At 35.1% G+C, this 22569-nt stretch overlaps 1 protein-coding gene across 1 annotated transcript in view; it reads left to right on the forward strand.

Annotated features, from left to right (window-relative positions):
* Positions 1-22569, forward strand: part of FMN2 (formin 2) — a 370643-nt gene that overhangs the window by 184897 nt on the left and 163177 nt on the right. The window contains exon 6 of the mRNA XM_028111462.2: positions 3099-3160. Coding sequence (XP_027967263.1) covers positions 3099-3160 — 62 coding nt within the window. The remainder of the gene's footprint in view (positions 1-3098; positions 3161-22569) is intronic.

Below are 22569 nucleotides of genomic sequence, written 5' to 3' on the forward strand. Positions count from 1 at the left end.
CTATAAAGAAACTGGAACTTGTCGAGTTAAGTAACTTACTTGAAGTAATGCAGCAGCAAAGAAAAATTTAAACCCAGTTAAGTTTGATTCCATGTTCTTGTTCCTTCTACATCAATAAAGCATCCCATAAAAACAGTATTCCCTTTTGGGGGAAAATAGAAGCTATCACCTTGAAATAATCTCAAAAAAAAGATCTTTTCCTCTCAAAGAAGGCTGAAATTTTGCACATGGAATCAGGGAATTTGTGAGGTGCTTTTTCCTTGAAACTTTTGCCACCTTAAAAAAACACAGTATGTGTATTTCTATTTCTATTTCTAAAGTCCTTAGCATGGCCATAGCTAGAAATCTGATTGGAGTGGTCTCTGCACATCCAGTTGTTTGCAGCCTTTCAAGGCTGAGTAATTGAGAACATCCACATCAAATAGCTCTAATTTCAAGTCATTGTTTCTTTTTTTTTTTAAAGATTTTATTTATTTATTTGAGAATGAGAGAATGAGAGACAGAGAGCACAAGAGGGAAGAGGGTCAGAGGGAGAAGCAGACTCCCCCCTGAGCAGGGAGCCCGATGCGGGACTCGATCCCGGGACTCCAGGATCATGGCCTGAGCCGAAGGCAGTCGCTTAACAAAGTGAGCCACCCAGGCGCCCCTCAAGTCATTGTTTCTCAAATAACAGTTAACCAGTGTACCAAGCTAGTATAGTCCCTGGATGCTAAGAACACTTTACATATTATTGAGTTCATGAGTGAATGCATTGTTTTATTTCCTTGATTTTAGAATTTATCAGTTGAAAATATACAGATTTTAAGGGAGGGAGCACTAGAAGACACCACTAAATATTTAGAAAGATAGGAATTTTAGTCTGAGTCTTGATTTCTGAAATGTTAAAATGTGCTTTTTAAATTGAGTAAATATAGCACCTCAGTAACCTTAATTTTTCCCAAATTAATTCTTTTGCCTTTATTTCCCATCTAGAACTCCTCTCATTCCATCCATTCATCTGCCAGTATCTAATTTTCTCTAATTTTCAGCTACTCAAGCATGACTTTATTGTTCTCTCAAAACTGTGATTCCCATCAAATTGTGTTAGCATCTCTCAAGTGTAAAGCCAACTAAGAGAAAATTGTGTGGAAAAATAGTAACAGTATTTCTTTCCATGGAGATTTCCTTGTGGATGACTAAATAGTGAGGTTTCATGGCTTAGGAACTTTTGAGGACTTGCTTAGGACCATATACCAATGATTAGGACCACATGGCATTTATTAAGATAATTCTTGAGTACCTGACATTGTGTGAGATAAACCGATGAGAAACCACACTTATACACACAAAGTTTCATGTGGGGAACACTTGTAGGAATAACATGTTTTAAAACTATGGATAACGTCAGAGGACAACTGTATCTTTTATAAAGAGTTTTGACTTAAGTACGAATGATTTTATTGTGTCTTTACTTTGTTCTTTACGAAGAATGAAATCTTATACTAAGTTGACTGTTGGCATTTCTTTCATTGTTTTCCCATCAATCTTTTGCTGTGTCACCAGAGGAATGTAGAAATACTGGACTATTATCTAATGAATTTCAAAGTCGGAGATCTTTGGGTTCAGTGTAAATTTTATTTAAGGGCTAGACAATGTACAAATCCAAGGGGATAATTTCACACATGATTTTGCTATCCTTATTTGGGTTTTATGCATTTTGTTACATTATAGGCATATTACCGCTAGTAAAAATCATTTATTAATCCCTTTTAATTAATTTTTGAAATATAGTCAAAGTTAGTTGGGCTAGTTTTACCACTTCGAGTTGCTAAACAGATTGTGATATGTTTGCCTTATGTGGTCTAAGGAGTGAAAAGATTTGTCTGAAAATCTTAATCAAATTCTTAGATTGATATTTGAGACATAATTTGTTGGAAATGGAGATAATAGAATATTATTAGGGTGGAAGTATCATATTCTACTTACTATGATCTTGGTGAATCTGGGCTCTGTTCCCAGCTCCAGATAGAAATGCTAAATTATCTTGGTTAGATTTCTCATCCATCATATGCTTCAATTTCCCACTTGTCTTTTTTAATTCATTCTTGGTATTTTGCCAGAGTCAACTAGAAAATGTCTCATGTACTTTAGGCTTTGAGAGAAAAGACAGTGTGAAATGCCTCAATTATTCAAAATAAATCTAATCAATTTGTGATTATCTACTTTGTGATTTTTCTCCCAGAAATCTTTAATCCCATACATAGCAGCTTCATTGGCTACTTGGCACAAATCTGATCAGGGCAAATTCACATCATTTCCAGCTAATATATATGTAGGTAATGCAGAATGTTTTTGATTAATCTGTGCCCAAACTGAGTTATGAAACATACTGACTCCAAAATCCAACATGCTTCTCAGGCCAAAAGAAATGCGTTTAAGAACATATTCCCAGTTTTTGATTATCCATTCCACTTCTTCCTTATATAAGCATGGGTAGTTTGTACATTAAGAATGGATTTTGGGGCTCCTGGGTGGCTCAGTCAGTTGAGCATCTGACTCATGATCTTGGCTCAGGTCTTAATCTCACTGTTGTGAGTTTGAGCCCCATGTTGAGTTCCGCGCTGAGCATGAAACCTACTTAAAAAAAGAATGGATTTTTAAGGGTGCATCTGTGTTAATCTCAATACCATAGTCAATGAATTGTCCTTCGATTATAACAATGTAAAAAATTATAACAGAAAATTCATCTTTTATTTTTATATTAAGTCCTTCAGTCCCTCACAAAATGGGATGTGACAGTAACAGGAGTGATTTGCCCGTTTGAGCAAATTTTTCAAATTCATGCAGTTGGACCTTGAAAGACTCACAGTTTATCTTTGACCTTTGACTGGGTCATATTCATGGGATTTTGTGTTTGAGGGACAAGTGAAAGCTTTACACTTTACCCCTGTCGAAATTCCTTGGACACAGTCTTGATAGTGGAGTAAGTGGGTGCGGTGAAGTTAGAACACTGTTCTGGAGAAGGTCACTGTTGTTCAAGATGGTCGGACATCTTTTCACAACTGACTTAAATGGGAATTTATATTCTTTCTTTCATATGTTTTTTTTTTTTTCCACAGCTGTTGTGAACTTGGACAATTCTGTGGTTGATCTGGAGACCCTTCAAGCTCTCTATGAGAATGTGAGTAATAGAAGGAATTTTATGTGTGAGTATATAATACACAATACTTGCCAATATGTACATCTAGACTCATTGTCTTAATGTCCTTTAAGAAAAATTGATCTGGGTGCACTGAAGTTACTTAAGTATAAGTTTGTTAAAATACTTTCTAGGAAACCTACTGGACAAGTGTGTGGTTTCATAATTTCAAAGGATGTGGTTCAACGCTTGCTCTATGTGAGGTCATTCACAATCCCTCTTTTGAAATATAATAGTCAATACTTACGTAGAGGTTAATTTGAATTGAGCATTGTTCTGTGTACTAACTCAGTTAATTTCCACATGAAAACTCTAGATAGGTTCAATTATTATCCCCATTTTACATTTGAGGAAGTTTAGGCATAGCAAGGTCAGATGACTTGTTCAGAAATCACAGTTCACAGTCATATTAGTTCAAATAGTAACAGGCTAGATTTTTTAATAGCCACGTACAGTAGAGGAACTTAAAGAATCCATTATGAATAATAGGTAAGCGTGTATAACATATACAAATAGAATTCATGATAATTCCTGGTTAACTTCCATTAAAATACAAGTCGAAAGAGGGAGAAATATTTGTTTTATCCGTGGCAATATCCCCAGCATCTAAGGTTAAGGATTATTGGACACGTAGGAAGTATTTAGTAAATGTTAAATAAGTGTCTGTATGAATTAATGAATGGAATCTCCAGACAGGGTTTATTCCAAAACCTCTTTTGGGCCATGATGTGGTTTTCAGATACAGTTTGCCTGTTCAAACTGATTGATACCCACTGGAAATAATGATCTGTATTGAATATCTATTTGTGCTGTTTTAATTTTTTTAGTAGCAAGAGGATTTCTTGTGCAAAATAATTAATAATAATTAATAATTAATAATCAATATAATTATTAAAATATATAAAATTATATTATTGTAATTTTATATTTATATAAATATAATATAATAATAATTAATAATTAATAACTAATAATAATTAATGATTATTTCCAGCAGGGTCTGGTAGCCCAGTCATAATTTACTGTAACCTGCTATATGTAAAGAGTATGGTTGACACTTTGAAAAGGGTAAATGAGGGTTTAAAATGTTCATATTTCAAGAATTTTTGGGTCATGAAGTAGAAAATACTGGAGACGGACCTATTTTTATACAAGGGTTTTCAGTTTTCTAAGGATAAATGCTGAGGCAAAAATTTGTGCTTTTTCTGAGTAATACACAACAGCAGTAGATAAAGACTTCCTCATTTAGCGAATGAATATGCCAAATAGCAAAGCAAGGAACTCCCTCTTAATTAAGAAACAATTGAAATAATTCCCTATTCATGCAAGATGCTTTTATTCAAATGCCTTCTTTATTTTTATTCAAATGCGTCCTAAAATTTCCTGAATTTTTAGAAATAGTAATAGTTTAATGTCTATTATACACCAAGCATTATTCCAAGTCCCTTATGTGTATTGATTGATTTAATCCTCTAAGTGCCTTAGCCTATGATTTATGAAGAAGAAATACTATTGCTATCTAACCCATTTTAGAAAAATGAGACAGAGAGTTTCTTACAACTTAGAGTTGTCCTGGTCACCTCCCTTCAGGACTGTGCTCTAAGCAAAAAAATTTCCTGACTCATGGTGATAACTGAACAGAGCCTTCAAAAGGACCTGAGATAGCAGTGTTTGGTGGAAAAGAACATGGGATTAAAAAGTCATAAGAACTCTGTTCAGGTTCCAGCACCACAGTTAAACAGATATATGTCTTCATTCTTCAGTTTCCATATTCTCATTTATAAATGGGGTTTCTAATAATTCATAGTAACATCAACTTTTTGTCACCATTAAATGGATGTAGAAAGAGTTTTCTAGACTACTCAATACTATTATGCTTTATTTTTTTTGTAAAGAAAAATAAGTGTGGGCATAGAACTATGATTTCAAATTACAGATGATTACATCTAAGATTGGTTTAAGATTAAGGGTAACGAAGGTTGTGTGCCATGTAAATTAAAGTAAAACTGGACCTTTTCTTCAAGGATCTCAAGGTTTTGCCAAGTGAAGCAGAATAAATACCTCTATGTTTACAAGCAACATGAATTAATAGAGAATACTTTTTAAAAGTTGTAAAACTCAGAATGATACTACTTTACTCACAATCATCATTTTAAAATTTGTTTTAGCTTTTGAAACAATCTCAAAGATATGATAAAGTTGCAGGTGTGGAAAAAAGAACTGTTTTTTTTTGTCATTTGCAAATAAATTGCCAACCTTAGGCCCTATTATCCCTGAATACTTTGGTGCATATTACCTACAAATAAGCATACTTTTAACCATAATGCAACCATCAACATTAGGAAATTGGCATTGATATATTACTATCATCTAATCCTCAGATCCCAGTCAAGTTTTGCCAGTTGTTCCAATAATGTCCTTTATATTTAAGACATCTTTGAAATCTTGTCATGCTTTCTGTCATCCTTTCCTTGGGCACATGCCCCTTTTGTGTTTTATATTATCATTATGTGGGCATATCTCTTATCGTTCAACTGAACTATAAATTCCTTATTAGTAGGATTTTTATATTCCATGTTTAACATAATGGTTTGTATATAACAATCATAATAATTACTAATTAAAGAGTGACCTGTTTTTGTTCTTGGTATGGTTTTATAATTGAGGGAGGTGAAAATTTTTATATCACTGTATTTCAAATGTTGTACTTTTTTCAAAGATCAGTGTAAATGTGATGATTTCAGAAATATTTCTTCAAAGATTCAGAATTACTATGTAAATATTTAACCATTACTATTCCAGAAATATTTCATTAATTATGTGTGATTTTTCAAATAATAGTTTGAATTAAAATAGGAACATTCTGTTGTAGGGCAAACTGAGCATGTTTGTTTCCTTCATGTTGATGTAATTTTGGAGATTATTGCCTCAAGAGCCCCTGGTGGCTAGAGAAATCTTGCCTTTTCTTAGATTACCTTGAATATTTTGAGTGTCCCTCCAGTGGACTGACAAGAAGCTTGGGCTTTCTTTTCTTAGTTGATACTAAATAATATGTACTTCGGTGAACCCAAGATGAACCCAACACCGTAGAACCAGTTATAGTTTATTTTTTAGTGCACAGTGCAGATAATTTTTTCTATGTTTTTCAGTTGCTAATAGCCTGTATGTTTACATATGACTGATAAAAATAAGGCAGCATGCTTTATGAATGCACATCTCTGGTGTACCTTGGTGGGGGTCCTTCCTACTTCCTACAGACTCTCCTCAAATTTTACAACAGTATCATAGCTAGATTAAAATATGCCATAGTTTCATTCAGCATGACATAATATAAACATGCTTTTAATACTCTGTCCCTCCTCCCCTACTCCAATCACACAAGGGCATACCCAGAAGAAGTTGTAGTTCTAACTGCATGAAACCAATGAGTTTGCTATTCCATAGGGGACTGGGATTCTACCTGTTTTCATCTACAGTATATTCATTAGGGGCAGCCCAGCACCCCATGTAACTCAAATAGAAGTTTTATATCTTCTAGATGCTATTTAATGGTGTTAAATGAAGGAATGAATGAATGAATGAATGAACTGTTTGAAACAGAAGCTCAGCACAGTAAAATACTCAGTTTATTTATCACTCCAGCTCCCTTCCCTTGCACACTCCCAGCTTCCTAATTCACCTATACGTGGAGATTAAGCCATCTGATTAATATGCACGAGTTTTTCTTCATTTCTCACTCCCATCTTCTCTTTATCTAAACCAATTCTAGGAATACCTTTGTGTCCTCTTATGTTCCAACCGGTGAGCCGTTCTCATTCTGCACTTGTTTCCTCCCCCAGCTCTCCTTTGTCAAAGCATGCTCAGATGTTCCTCAGATTTAAAAGAAAGATAAATAAATAATTTACTCTATTTACTCATTAAATATTCATTATTTATTTCATTAAAAATATTTACAGAATGCTAACTAAATGTCAAGCACTGGTGCTACGACCAGTGCTCAGTAGTAATGGCTTCCGTGCTTTGATTCCTCCAGTTTTCATGATGATGCCTTCCTCTGGTTCACGTACACACACACTCAGAAATAGAGAGAAGGAAAGAGAGCAGTGTACCCACAGATGGGCTCTGAAAACATGTAATCAGCAGGGAAAGCATCTCTGAGGAAGGGACATTTGGAGTGAAAGTAGGAGTCACCAAAAAAGGAAATGAAAGTGTTCTAAGCAGAGAGAACAGTGTGTGCCAAGATTTGGGAACATGAAAGAGGAGTTAGCCCACTGGGGAGAAGAAAGTATGTGTGAGTAAATAGCTCGGGAAGGAGTGGGCAGGAGGAGAGATGTGGGAGCAGGCAGTGGCTAGGTTTAGCTAGGGATTTTAGGACATTTTAAGAGAATTGTGGAATTAAAAATTTTTCCCTTTAATTCTGTCAATTTTGCATCCTGTATTTGGAGGCTTTCTTATTAGACCCATATGCACTTAGATGTATCTTTCTATTGAAGGTTGCATTTATCATTATGAAATTCTTTCCTCTGGTAATACTTGGTCTTGAAGTTTATTTTAACTGATACTTAAATGGCTATTCTACCATTCTGATACTTACTGTTTGCATGGGTTTTCTTGTTCTATCCATGTACTTACAACTTACCTTTGTCTTTATGTTAGAATCGCTTATGTTAGAATGTCTTGTAGGTAGTATATATTTTGGTCTTGCTTTTTTATCTACTCTGATAGTCTTTTCCTTCTTGGAACATTTACATTGTTAACATTTAATGTAATTATTGTTATGGTTGGATTTAGGTCTGTAATTTTTTGTTTGTTCCTCGGCTGTTGTCCTCTGTCCTATATGTATGTATGCATATATATATTTAACTTGTTGCTCTAGGAATTACAATATACATTCCTAACCTTTGACACTCTATTTACCCGGAGTTAACATTATAAAATGTAGAAACCTCGATGACACCATATAGGGCTTTTTATTGTCCCTCCTACATATTTAGTGCTTTAGTTGTCATATGAGTAATGCTTACGGGATATGTACAACTCCATGAGACACTGGCGTAATTTTTGTTTTAAATGGTAATATGTATTTAAGGAACTTAAATATAGTCTTTCATATTTACTCACATTTTCGACATTTCTGAGACTCTCCCTTTGTTTTTTTGGTTTTTTTTTGGTGGTAAGAACATTTAACATGAGTCCTCACCTTTTAACAGATTTTTAGGTGTACAACGTATTATTGTTATCTATAGAAACAATGTTGTACAGCACATTTCTAGAATTTTTTTCATCTTGCATAAATGAAATTTTATGTATGTTGATTAGGAACTCCCTGTTTTCCACCGCCCTCAGCCCCTGGCAACCACCATTCTGTTATTTTCTTCTTTGATACCTCATGTAATTGGTGTCCTATAGTATTTGTTGTTCGATGTCAGCCTTATTTAACTTAACGTCATACCATCAAGGTCCATCCATGTTGTCACATATTGTAGGATTTCCTGCATTGTTAAAGGCTGAATATTTTCCACTGTATATATGTATATATCATATTTCTTTAAATCTATTCTTCCATCAGTGGACATTTGTTTTTATATCTTGGCTATTGTGAATAGTACTACAATGAACATAGGAGTGCACCATCTCTTTTGAGAACCTAATTTCAATTCTTTTAGATTCCTGGATTATATGGTAGTTCTATTTTTAAGTTTTTGAGGGCCTACCATACTGCTTTCCATAGCAGCCATACAATTTTGCATCCCAACTGACAGTATACAGTAGTTTCAGTTTCTCCACATCCTCATTAACACTTACTGTCCTTGTGTTTTGTTTTGTTTTTTGTTTGTTTGTTTTGGTAATAGCCATCCTAACAGGTGTGAGATAATACCTCATTGTGGTTTTGATTTGCATTTTCCTGATGACTGGTGATATTGTGCATCTTTTCATATACCCCTTGGCTATTTGTATGTCTCATTGGGAAAAATGTCTATTCAAGTCTTTAGCCTTTTTCATAGCTTGAGCATGAGAGAGTGAGAGAGTGAGTGCAAGCAGGGGGAGAGAGAGAGAGAGAATCTTAAGCAGAGATCATGAGCCAAAATCAAGAGTCAGACGCTTAACCGACTGAGCCACCCAGGTGCCCCAACCTATTTTTTAATCGTGTTATTAGGTTTTTTTGCTATTGAGTTATTGGAGTTCCTTATATATTTTGAAAATTAATCCTATATCAGATACATGGTTTGCCAATATTGTAGTCCCACTTGTTTGTTTTTGCTTTTGTTGGCTGTGCTTTTGGTGTCATATCCTCAGTATCCTTGCCAAGACCAATGTCATGAATCTTTTCCCTATGGGTTCTAGGAGTTTTATAGTTTCCAGTCTTACATTTAAGTCTCTGGCTCATTTTGAGTTGATTTTTGTATATGGTATAAGAGTCCAATTTCATTCTTTTGCATGTTCTGACACCATTTGCTGAAGAGTTGTTTTTCTCTATTGTGTATTCTTGGCACCCCGGTTGAAGATTAATTGACTGTATATTTATAGATTTATTTCTGTGCTCTCTGTTCCATTGCTCTATATATGTCTTTATGCCAGTATCATATTGTTTTAATTACAGCAACTTTGTAATATAATTTGAAATTAGGAAGTGTGATGCCTCTAGATTGGTTCTTCTTTTTCAAAATTGTTTTATCTGATTGGGGCCTTTTATTGTTCCAAATGAATTTTAGATTTGTTTAGATTTATTTTTGTTAAAAAAAAAAGCAGTTGAGATTTTTCATTGAATCTGTAGATGGCTTTGGGCAAAATTAACATCTCAACAATATTTAGTCTTCTAATCCATGAACATAGAATATGTCATCCTTACTTTCTTTCATCAATGCTTTGTAGTTTTCAGTGTTTAAGTCTTTCATTTCCTTAATTAAATTTATGCCTAAATATTTTATTCTTTTTGATGTTATTATAGATAGGATTATTTTCTTAATTTCCTTTTCAGATAGTTCATCATTAGTGTAGAGAAACACGACTGATGTTTTTGCATGTTGATTTCGTGTCCTTTGGATGTTTGGTAGATGGGGCGCCTGGGTGGCTCAGTCAGTTAAGCATCCAACTCTTGATTTCAACTTAGGTCATGATCTCAGGGTTGTGAGATCAAACCCTGCGTTGAGCTCTATGCTCAGCAGGGAGTCTGCTTGAGTTTCTCTCTCTCTAAAAATAAATATATAAATCTTTAAAAATAAATAAATAAATGTTTGGTGGAATTTGCCAGTGAAACCATCTGGTCCTGGGCTTTTATTTGTTGGGAGATTTTTGATTACCGATTCGTTCTCCTTAGTTATTATAGGTCTGCTCAGACTTTCTTTTTCTTTTTGATTCAGCCTTAGTAGGTTGTATATTCCTAGGAACTTATTTGTTTTTTCCTAGGTTATCCATTTTGTTGGCTTACAATTTTTCTTAGTAGTCTCATGATCCTTTTTATTTTTGTGGCATCTGTTGTGGTGTCTTCTTTTTAATTTCTGGTTGTATTTATTTGAGTCTTCTCTTTTTTTCTTGGTTATTCTGGCTAAAGGTTTGTTAATTTGGTTATTTTTTTAAAAAATCTCTTAGTTTCACTGATTTTCTTTTCTATTGTTTCTGTATTCTCTATTTCTGCTCTAATTTTTATTATTTCTCTTTTTCTTCTAACTTTGGATGTAGTTTGTTCTTTTGTAGTTTGTTCCTTGAGGTGTAAAGTTAGGTTGCTTATTTCTTCTTTTTTTTTAGTGTCTGAAAATTTTTTTTTCTCTTTGGGGCATTCTTTTTATTATTATTATTATGATGTAGTATTCAGCAATTCATTAGTTGCGTATAACACCCAGTGCTCATCACAAGATGGAAGCTGGTGTTTTGAGAAGCTGCTGGAAAAGTTGGGATGCTGTATGTATGGTCTAACTCCTTCACTCCTCAGAGAGGTGCTGGGAGGTAGAATTTATTGCCTGCTTGTTCTTTGGTGAGCCAGGGGAAGTAGCTGTGGCAAGGACCTGCATGCTTTTCAAACTACTACTTGTTCCATGAACCCCCCATGGGACTAGTGAATGCTGCTGCCTGAGACAGGTGAGTTAGAAGTCAATCTCTTTGGTAATAGCCAGAAAAGTTGTGATGCTAGATATCTAGTCCTAGAAGTAAAGTCTAGTCCTTTACTTCTTAGTGAGAGCTGGGAGCTGGAGTTTGCTGCTCATTCTTTGCACCCTGGGCCAGAGGAGGACTTACGGCAAGTGCCTGTACTCTCATTCAAACTGTTGCTATGTTCTCTGTAGCCCCCATAGGTACCAGTGAATGTTAGATTCTGTCACTTCTCAGAGACAAGTGAGTTAGAAGCTAGACCCTTGGGTAGTAACCAGAAAAAAAAAAAAAACGATTACTCTCTGTGCAGTCCAAAATCCTTACTCCTCAGGGAGAAGATGGATGATGGGGGTTGTCTCCCATTTGTACGGCACTGTGCTAGTGGTGGAGATTATGACAAGAGTGTGTCTCAACTTTTCCTATCAGTTTCAATATGGCTTGCTTAATACTTGCCCAGGGTGCAGGAGTCTCTTATCTAGTTTCTGGATTTCTCACAAAGTGAATTAATAAATGTGTCATTATTGTTGTGGTTTTTGTTGAATCTGTGTCCATGTGGGGAAGAAGAGTCCACAGCCTCTTATTTGAGCATCTTGCTAACATCACTCCCTCGTCCTTTGTTCTTAAAGATCAGGTTTCCCTCTAGTATAATTTCCCTTCAGCCTGAGGAATTGTGTTTAATATTCTTTGGGTGAAGATCTTTCCATAGTGAGTTCTTATTTTCTTTTATCTTAGAATGTCTTTATTGACTTTCATTTCCGAATGACATTTTCATTGGATATAGAAATCTGAGTTGACAATTTCTTTCTTTGTGCCTATTAAACATATTCTGTTTACCCCTGGCCTCTACTCTTTCTCATGGTAACATTAAGACATGTCTAGGTATTGTTTTCTTTCTATTTATTGTGATTGAGTTTGATGAACATCTTGATTCTGTACATTTGTGTTTCATCACATTTGGAAAATTTTCTACCTTCCATCATTCAACTCTCAAATATTCTTTCTATCCTATTCTCAATCCTCTCCTTTGAATTTCCAATTACACATATTTTAAACCTTTGGATATTTTCACAATGGTCCCTGCAACTCTGTTCATTTGTTTTCCAATATTCTCTTCTCTCTGTTCATTATATTGGATGCTTTCACTGACTTTTCCTCTGTCATCTTTATTTCTTTTTTTAAAAATTTTATTTATTTATTTGACAGAAAGAGACACAGCAAAAGAGGGAACACAAGCAGGGGGAGTGGGAGAGGGAGAAGCAGGCTTCCTGCCGAGCGGGGAGCCCAATGCGGGGCTCAATCCCAGGACCCTGGGATCACGACCTGAGCTGAAGGCAGATGCTTAACCGACTGAGCCACCCAGGTGCCCCTGTCAATTTTATTTCAACCCATTCAATAAAAAAGTTTTATTTTCAATAGTGCAATTTTCTTTTTTAGAATTTTCATTTGGTTATTTTTTTAATAAGTAAAGTTCTATTTTATGTGATTATTTTTGACATTCCTTATCTTTTTACTCATTTTTAATATTTTTTTTATGTAATGGAACATAGTTATAACAGTTGATTTAAAATCTTGTCTGATAACTTGAACATATGAATCACTGGTGTTGGCATCTGCAGGTTTTATTTTCCTTTTTTAGGTGGTCATATTTTCCTGATTTTTTTATATATAGAAAATTTTGTATTGTATCTTGGACAACATAATGTAGTTTTTATATGTGTAATTGTACTTAATTATTTTCTTTTCTGAACAAAACTTAATATTTAAATGAATTTAGTACTCTACTGTACAATTTGGTTTTTGTTCAAAAAGAAATTTATTCATTTTTGGAAGCATGTGTTCCCCAGTATTGTGTTTTCTAAACTAGATTAAGGGAAATACTATTGTTCTTTTAGGTCGTGATGAAAAAAGTGTTGCATAATCAAATAAGTTGAGGGAATCATTAACTTAAAGTTAAAAATAAAACTGTATAGTCATATGCCTAATTAAATGGTAATCTTCAGATGGGGAGGCATTTTTAATTGAACCCTTCCTTCAATCAAATTTGTTTTGTTTTGTTTTTCTTTCAAGACCTTCAATCAAATTATTAACATAGAACAATTTAGTATTTTGTAGTTTGGGAAATGTTACCATAATGCAGTTGAACAGTAAACCCAGACCTTCAGAAATATGTCTATTATGTAATTCCAAGGAAGTATCTATTATGTAGTTATAACTTAATATTGTTACTGTCTTACTTATTAAAAAATAATTGAATATGTAGCCATTTTATGTGTTTTTTTCCACTTACAGTTCTTACTATAGGAATTATTCCATGAAAATGTCATTTTAGAATTTTAGGATACTTATAATAATTGGATATAAATAGTTATTATAAGAAGTCAGTATAATTATTTTAAAGACCTCAAATGTAGGGTTTTCTAGAATAGATGCATGTATAATGTTTAAACTATTTTGTGCTATGGAGAAAAAAAAATCAATTTGAGGAGAATGGCGATTGCTCAGGCTGGTGGGTACAATTTAAAATATTGTTATCTAAAGATGACATTTTAAGTAGGAATTGCAGTTGAGGAAGAAAAGCCATGTGGATGTCCTGGCGATGGTGTCAGCCTAAGGTGTGAAGAGGTCTGATGTATTCAAGGAACAGCGGATGGCTCAAATGAAATGGGAGGGGAGTATAGTCAGAGATAATCAAGGATGTATTGAGGGGACCAGGTCCTCTAGGGCGCTATAGGCCTTTGTAAGATTTTGACTTTTACTCTGAGCAAAATGGGAATTTAATACACACAGAGTTTTAATCAGAGGATTCACATTTTAGAAGGAAACTTTTGACTACTGAAGAATAGATTACGGGGAGCCAAGATGAAATGTCAGAGACTGTTAGGAGGTAAGAGACTATAATGACTTGGACCATAGTAGAAATAGTGGAGCTGATGAGGAGTGGTCAGATTCTGGAAATATTTTGAAGAATAAGTCAACAGAATTTGCTGATGATTTGGATACAGACTATGAGAAAGAGGAATCAAGGGGGATCTCAAGAAATTTGGCCCGGGCAATAGAAACAGTAGGGTTGCCATTAACTGATATGTGGAAGTGCTTTGGCTAAGGATAGGGAAATAAGAATTCTATCGTGGTCCTGTTAGGTTTGAGTTGTCTAGTCATTCATACAAAGGGATATGTGGATATCCTGTCCAGCAGTCTCAAGCCAGAAAGCAGGTGTGGAATGGTCTATCAGTCTGGGTCCACTCAATGAATAGAAACCATGGAGTAATGTATATGGAAGTTTATTATAATGAATGATTAACCTGTGATAGGAGAACACAAGGATGTAAGGAGAACTCTAAGTGGTACCCTAGAATCGAGGGAGAGTACCCAAGGAAGGAAAAACTTGAAAGGGGAGCTCTCTCACTAAGGCTGGGGTGCAATCTCCCTGGAGAAGGTATGGCTGCAGCCCACTGGTTTGCCTGGGTCATAGCTGGTCCCCAGTCTCTGGGTGAGCAGGAAACAAATTTCTGTGTGGCAGGTGAGCCATAGCTGGTCAGCAGATGTGCAGAAGTCAGGATGCTGCCGAGGGCATGAAGTCCAGCGTGTACAGTGTCCGTGTTGAGAGAGCCCAGGAAACAAATCTCAGGTCACAGGTGAGCCATGGCTAGTGCATGTGCATATAGGGCATGGTATCCACATCAGGCATGAAGAGGTCAACAGGCCTAGGTGGCATGAGGTTCTGCACTCTGGTGTGAGGCTGCAATTTGGGTGGAGGATCCCCAGGTGTCCTCACACACCTATACTGCTGATTACCTGTGCAGCAGGAGGAAGAAAAGGCAAAGGCCTGTATACTAGAATCAGGAAGAGGAGCCCCCTTCCTCCTGCAGTATCCCTCCAGTGCTTCCTACCCGCAAAGGTTAACATTGTGCTCACTGCATGTGACCTGAGCCTTGCTCATATGAAGGTATCTCCAGAAGGAAAAAGTGATATGTTCATGCTTGTACTTGGCTTGAGTTCTCCTTGGAAATCTTTCAGACTTTATTGTGTTAATAACCTAATTATTAATCTCAGATCCGAAACAGTGTTTGAAAAGGTGTTTGGATAGAGTTTTAATTTTTCCTTACTAGTTTCATAGTGATGTTTGAGGGGACATTTAAATTTTATGTATAAAAAATAATGTTTAAACTCATGTTTTGTTATTAAATATGAGGAATAATCTTATTTACCATTCCACTACTTATCCTAGAGGACAAAAAACATAGTGAACCTGAATCCTCTCCCATAAATACATGCTTTCTTTTTGCCAGATGCTTAAATGTCATCAGACTGTTTTAAAGTAGTTCTATTTGATCTCTGTGAAACAGATGGAAGTATTTGTTATACAAACCTTATTTAGAATGTAATCTTTTTTTCTCCCCTCATTGCATATGTTTGGCAGTCAGCTTTCTTTTCTAGATGTGAATGAATTTTGGGCAGTCTCCAAATCTAAACACACCCTAATTTCAAAAACCTCAATCCTGAGGGCCCAATTCCTGTTTACTGAGGAATTAAAACCTAGTGAAACCACACAGTTACTAAATACAGTACATCCTACTGAGTTTTTTAAAACAAAAGTCTTTATAGTTTATTTGGGGTTAGTGACTGTCATTGAGTTCAGAGAGTAAAGGCCCTTCATAAGCAGTATATAATATTTACAGTTGGTTAAAAATATCTGTTGCTCCCAGTTCTTAACATATCCTCCTTATGTGGCTAGGTGAGTTTGCAAGTTAGGTGGAAAGTGATGGACTGTGGAAAGCGGGTGGAGGAGTAGTTAAGGTGGAGTCCTTATTTTTTCTTTAGCGTTTTGAATGATTAGCATCAAGCCAAAAATGTGTCTGTAAGAATGTCCCTGTGTAACTATCAATTGAATTGTTTTTTTCCAGATAATGGTTCAATTTTTCCTTTATTTCATATTCAAGAAATGTTACTGTTAAATATTAAAGTCAAGCCAAACCCTGAAGTGAATCCTATTAGAAGTTCAGGTGAAGAAAAAATATAAAAAATATAGGAAAAGCAAAAAAATCCCACACCACTTTGTAATTAAACAGCTCTAATCCAATTAGAAGGAGAAGAAAAAAAAGCAAGTAGGGTAGAAAGAATTAGAGGTTTAACTTTACACTTCTCAGGATTGGATTTCACAGGCATGCTTTATAGTTTTAGTAATCTTTACTTAGGGTAGTATTGACATACCATAAACTTTAATCTGGAAGAAGGATATAGCACATGTCACAGGATATAGCATCCTCAAAAGTGTATATATACCGTATTACATTAATGAAAATGAATTGGATTAACCATCTGTGTTCCCATAACTTCCTAGAGGTATTTAACTGATTCATGTTTTAAGCAACATTTAATCATTAGTTTCTTCAAACAAATGTGAGAGGAGTATTGGCTTTCTTCACATAGCTATTTTAAAACCATACTCTCATATTTCATTGTTTTATTGAGTTGGTTCATGGAATTCCTGCAAGTATGCTCATTTTCAAGTAAAAATGTGCTTAAGGTGAATTTCAGAATTAAAAAGGGAAAGCTTTAGATCTTGAATCACTTACAGATTGACTCTGTAGACTTAATAAAAACCAGAAATTGCATTTCTTTCTTGTTCATCTAAGATGTGATAATGCCTGCCAAATCATAACATTATTGACTAACTTCTTGATAGCTGTGTTTCTTTTGATGAAGTAACTTTACTCCAGTGAATTCCTTTGGAAAATGAGAGTTAAAATGATTAACACTACTGCATTGGAAAGAAATGATAATGGGATTGTTCATATACATTTTCACTTTATTTTAATATGAGATTTTAATTTAATTGGTGATATTAAAATGTTGACTTATTGGAGAACACTTAATATTTTCATGTTCACTATTGGCTTGTAGAGTTTATGGCTATTCACTATTTGCAGGTAAGTTCTCTGAGTACTTCTCTTCCACTTCACCTTCTTGCAGCAAGCGCCCAGCTGCTTGCCCTCCAGTCACCTGGCCTGTCCATTTTTCAGAGCCTCCTGGTCCTTCCACTAGAACAGAATGGATAAAACTCTTCTTTCGGACAGCAGCTTCCTACTGCCATCTCCTCCTAGTGAACATTTCCGAATCTTCAATTCTTATTCCTTCCTTCCTTAGGCAGTCTCCCCTATTATAGACTTAGAGCAACACATATGTCCTCTGTGGAGCACTTGGCCTATTCCACACCCATACACTGATTATCTTTACTCTCATACTCTCTGATATAATGAAAATTCTGTGTCTTTTTCTCCCCCTTAGTATTGCATTGTCTTCACACACAGTAAGCGCTACAAAAAATTTATTTTTTTTGTAAATAACTGCAAATGTGAATTATAACACTAGCCTTGACAATTTTTCTTAAATAGATTACAATTGAACAACATGGGTTTGAACTGCATGGGTCCACTTCTGTGTAGAACTTTTTTCAATAAATCCATTGAAAAACGTTTTGAAGACTTGCAACAATTTGAAAAAAACTTGCAGATGAACTGTGTGGCCTAGAAATACTGAAAAAAAAAGAAAAATTGAGATAAAAAGAATACTCTATATACAATACATATAACATATAAAATATGAATTAATTGACTTTATGTTGGGGGTGAGTCTTCCTGTCAAATAAGTAATTAGGTTTTGGGGGATTTAAAGGTGAAGTTTTGACTGCATGGGAAGTTGGCCCCCCAAACCCTTGTTGTTCAAGGGTCAACTGTATCTTTAAAAATGTTAAGATTTTGATCATTATTTTAATGATGGCATGTATATCAAGGAAGAAACAGTAACTGTGATCAGATATTCCATAATGTTAATTTGAGGTTCAGCTTTTACTTTTACAATGGTAGCACTCTTGCTTTCTTGTCAATTGTGATAGAAAGCCAAATACCTAATGGTGCATTACGGAATCTGCTACCACAAGTAAAATGTAGTTGCTGAGCTGCTTGGATTGCTGTCTCGCACATTTCCCCAGTGCTCACCTGTTTTCACATCAAGATCATCGTCTTCCTTGTACATCAATGAAGGAGACAGAAAGAGAGAACTCTGGACCTCCTTCCTGTTTCTGACCTTTTTTCCCCCACCCACCCATTCATCTTGTTTTAAATGACTAGGCCCACTGCAGAAACTAGTCCCTTGAAACTTACCAGGTCACTTCAGAGAGCAGTATTTGCTTTCCAGGTTAACAGTGTTAACACTTACCCTTTCCTTTTTGAGTCTCTTTCCTAAGCTAGTTGCCTATCCTGACTGGGTACCTGTTAGACTCCACCATTAATTTTCCATCCTACCCATCTAATGCTTCTTTATTTTAACAAGTATTTATAATGTTTCTTTTACCAATATGGAAAGAAATTGATGGATAATACAATCTATCTACATATAGAACTTAAATCATCTAATGTATGCACTGGAATATAGAATAGAAGTAACAAAGTGATCCACAATAGTATTGATCCATTTAATTAGGTTAATGCTCGAAAATGATTGAACTAGAAGATATTATGAAGTAGACAGAAATTTGTCCTTTTATTTATAATACCTTAAATATAGCAGCTAAAAATGGCTTTATCACAACTTATAGCATTTTATAAAATGGTAAACACTCGGTAAAGTTGAAGTATATTTTTTTCTTAGATATGCCTTGTGGCTCCATTTCTGAAAAATTCCATGTATAATAATGTGTATATTAAAGTATAGTCTTGAATATTTAAATATTTAAATAATTTATATAAAATAATAGTGTTTATTAATACCCTGAAAAATACTTTATGCTTACATGTTTTGTTTTCCAACTTACGTTTTTGTACATGGTACATTTATAGGAAATGCATTGGGTACCTAGTACCCTGGCCCCCGCAAGAAGAATATTCTTTTGTGGGGCAGATAAAATATGCATAAAAATTTAACTATCATATAAGAATTCATATGTGATGAAATAATAGTTTAACATAAAATATAGTGCACTTTAAGTCCCTCCCCTTAAAAAGGGGAGCAGATCATAAAGGTTGTGATATTTGGGGGAGGGGAGATGTGGTATCCACGTGTAGTTGGGAGCATAAACAAAGCTTATATGGAAAAAATAGGGGAAGGATTGTTGTATTATATATGCCAGATTTCAGACTTCCCTGAGGAGTTTTGATTCAGCTACTGACCTATTATAAATCACAAGCCTGTCTTCAATAGGCACTGACCTGAAACTATGAATTATCCAAGTTTTCTACTACTTGCAAAGAGAGGAGGAGAGAAGAAAAAGGTTATGCTATTATTGCTGTCCTCAAATTCCTTATAAAAGTAGATGGAGAATAAATCCTTAAGCGTTAGAGGAATGACTTGTTTGTTGGCTTAACACTAGCATTGATTCCCTGCTAGTTTTTCTTGTGTTTTAGTTCTAAGTGTAAACCTTGTTTGATAATGGACACACTTGTTTGCAGATTCTCCTTTTATTACAACTTCTTTTGTCCCTCTGGAGGTCTCCCCTCAGAACATGAATTGCATAGCCTTGTGTGTGGTGTCAAATTGTTTACAAGGACCCTATCTATTACAAGAACCCTGTCTATCCACCAGCCATTGTTTTTTATATAAATCCTATTCCATGATCTGCCTCTTGTTTCTCTGAGAACATTAACACACCTCTTAGCTTGGTAGGGTAGAGAAAGTATTTTTTTGCACATTAGCTCTTTAATAACTATTTAGCTCTCCCAAGGGGACAGTCTCTTCTGATACACATATACTAAATATTTCCCAGTATTTTTCCATGATGGTAGGCAGGCATTAGAAAAATGGTGCAGTTGGCTAGCAACATGATACACTTTTCCATCCTAATGCCATAAATGTTCACTATACCTGCTTTAAATCCCTTTATTCTACTGATGTTACAGGAATATACTTATGAGTAGGAATATTATAGTTTATGTAGAAGACTTTCAGGTTTGGCCTGTGTTTGGTCATATAAAGTAGAAAGCTTTCAGTGGTAGCACACATTGATTGTTTTAAGTGCCTGCAAAGAGCCTTGGTTAATACTAAAGCTGGGTCATGACTTGAAATTATGCATGACAGGAATAACATTTGATGGTTTTGACGTATTAGCTTCAGAGGGTCATCAGCTTTCCCTCCTTGTTGCCCATGATTGCAACAACTAAAATTTAACTGGGCAATAAATTTATTAAGAGAATAAATAATCAACTCTTTTAATAAAACTCTTATCATATTTCCCTTCACTAAACTTATTTAGGAAGTTGAATGATTCCAGATGGCATTTCTTGTGTATTTGGCTCAGAATTTCTTGTTTACTCACATATTTGCCAATATATGGTTAAGTGTTCAAGGTTTTCAGGTCTCTGAAGAGCCGTTCAGCCCTTAGACATACAACTTTAGATTGCTATGTGTATATGGCAACCATTTTGCAAATTGCCCTCAGCCCTTGGTATTTAAAGATATCCCAGTTGTTTATTATACCTGAGGAAGAAAGATCTCTGAGGCTGTAATATGTGTCTGTTGACTATAGAAAGTGTATCTCTTAAAAAGCTAATGTTCAAGATTAGAGAAAATATGAGTCAACAAATAGTATATAGATCACGCATAAACTGTTGAGTGTGTATTATGCAAAAGTATATTTTAAGTGGTCATTTAATAATGCAGAAGCATTTCCCCTTACAATTCCCGAGAAGTCCTTAGTCCATTCCATAATTGAAGTAAAATGAGAAAACCTAACCATCAGATGGATGGTTGTTAGATCAGGTGGTTGATGCTAAGTATGAACCAGAATAATTAGAGGCTACAGTTCTGTGGAAAGAGCAGGATAGTTGCTAAAGAGGCAACAATTATTTACTGTTGAGGGACCTGGGATAATTGTCATAGTGGGGCGATAGTGTTTGGGGTTGTTCTTAAATGTTGGATGGCATTGTGCTTGAGAGAAGAGATGAGAGGTTGTTCCCAGCAGATGGAGCAGTTTGATCAAAAGCTTAGATGTGGAAAACTGTAATGTATTTGGGGTAAGGAATTCTGTGTTGCTGGAAAATAGTACAATAGGGGAATTAGAGCTAGAGTTGGGGCAGGTGTTAAAACTGACAGGCGTAGATGTGGTCAGATGCTCTGGGGAGGCAGTGAGATTGAAGAGGGAAACATTTGTTTCTGAGTCTTCAGAGATGAACTAAATAGGAAGTGTTGCCTAACTGGATGTGGGAGGGGAAGGATTGGAACTAGGTTTCCTTCTTGGGTATTTGAGAGGATGGTCATAAGCCAACATTAGGGTACCCAAAGGCTGTACAGACTTGGGAATGTAAAGGAACAGTTCATCAGTGGGTCATGTTGAGTTTTTAAGATTTCATTTTGAAATAATTATAGTTTCAAAGGACATAGCAAAAAAATACATAGACGTCCTATATAGCCTTCACCTAGTTTTTCCCAATGTAACAACTTAAAATCATAGTACAGTGTTAAAACCTGGAAACTGACATTAATATGATCCGTAGACATTTTTTGGATTTCACTGGTTTCATATGCACTCCTATATGTGCGTGTGTGTGCACGTGCTTGTGTGTGTGTGCATATGTATATGGACATAGTCCATGCAGTCTTATCACATGTTCGTTCATATAGCCATCACTATAATCAGGATGTAGAATTGTTCTACCTCTACAAAGATCCCTGACGCCATCCTTTCACTATCCATACTATCCATACCATCCAACTTCCCTTTTCCCATTCCTAATCCGTTTTCCATCTCTGTAATTTCATCATTTTGTGAATGCTATATAAATGGAAACATGTGGTATATAACCTTTTCACATTAAGTTTTTTCACTCATAATTCCCTTAAGATCCCTCCAAGTGTTGAGTGTATCAAAAGCTCATTTTTTTCCATTGCTGAGTAGTATTCCATGGCATGAATGTACCAATGTGTTTCCTTCTTTGAAGGATATTTAGATTGTTTTGAGTTTTTGTCAATTACAAATAAAATTGTTATGAACATTCATGTACATTAAATTCTTTTGTGTGTAGACTTAAGTTTCTTTTCTTTGTAATAAATGCTCAGGAGTGCAATACGGTTTTGTATGTTAAATGTGTTTAGTTTTTTTATGAAACTGCTAAACTATTTTACAGAATGGCTGTTCTGTTTTATATTCTCAGCAGCAATATATAAAAGAGCCAGTTTTGCTGCATCCTTGCTTGGTACAAGTCACTATTCATTCTAGCTGTTCTAGTAGATGTGTAGTGATATTTCATTGTGATTTTAATTTGCATTTTCCTAATGGACAATGATGTGGAACATCTTTTCATGTGTTTATTTTT

The sequence above is a fragment of the Eumetopias jubatus genome, unplaced genomic scaffold, assembly GCF_037043125.1.
Source record: "Eumetopias jubatus isolate StellerSeaLion01/CBP00866 unplaced genomic scaffold, mEumJub1_p1.0 scaffold_12, whole genome shotgun sequence".
NCBI classification, from domain to species: Eukaryota; Metazoa; Chordata; class Mammalia; order Carnivora; family Otariidae; genus Eumetopias; species Eumetopias jubatus.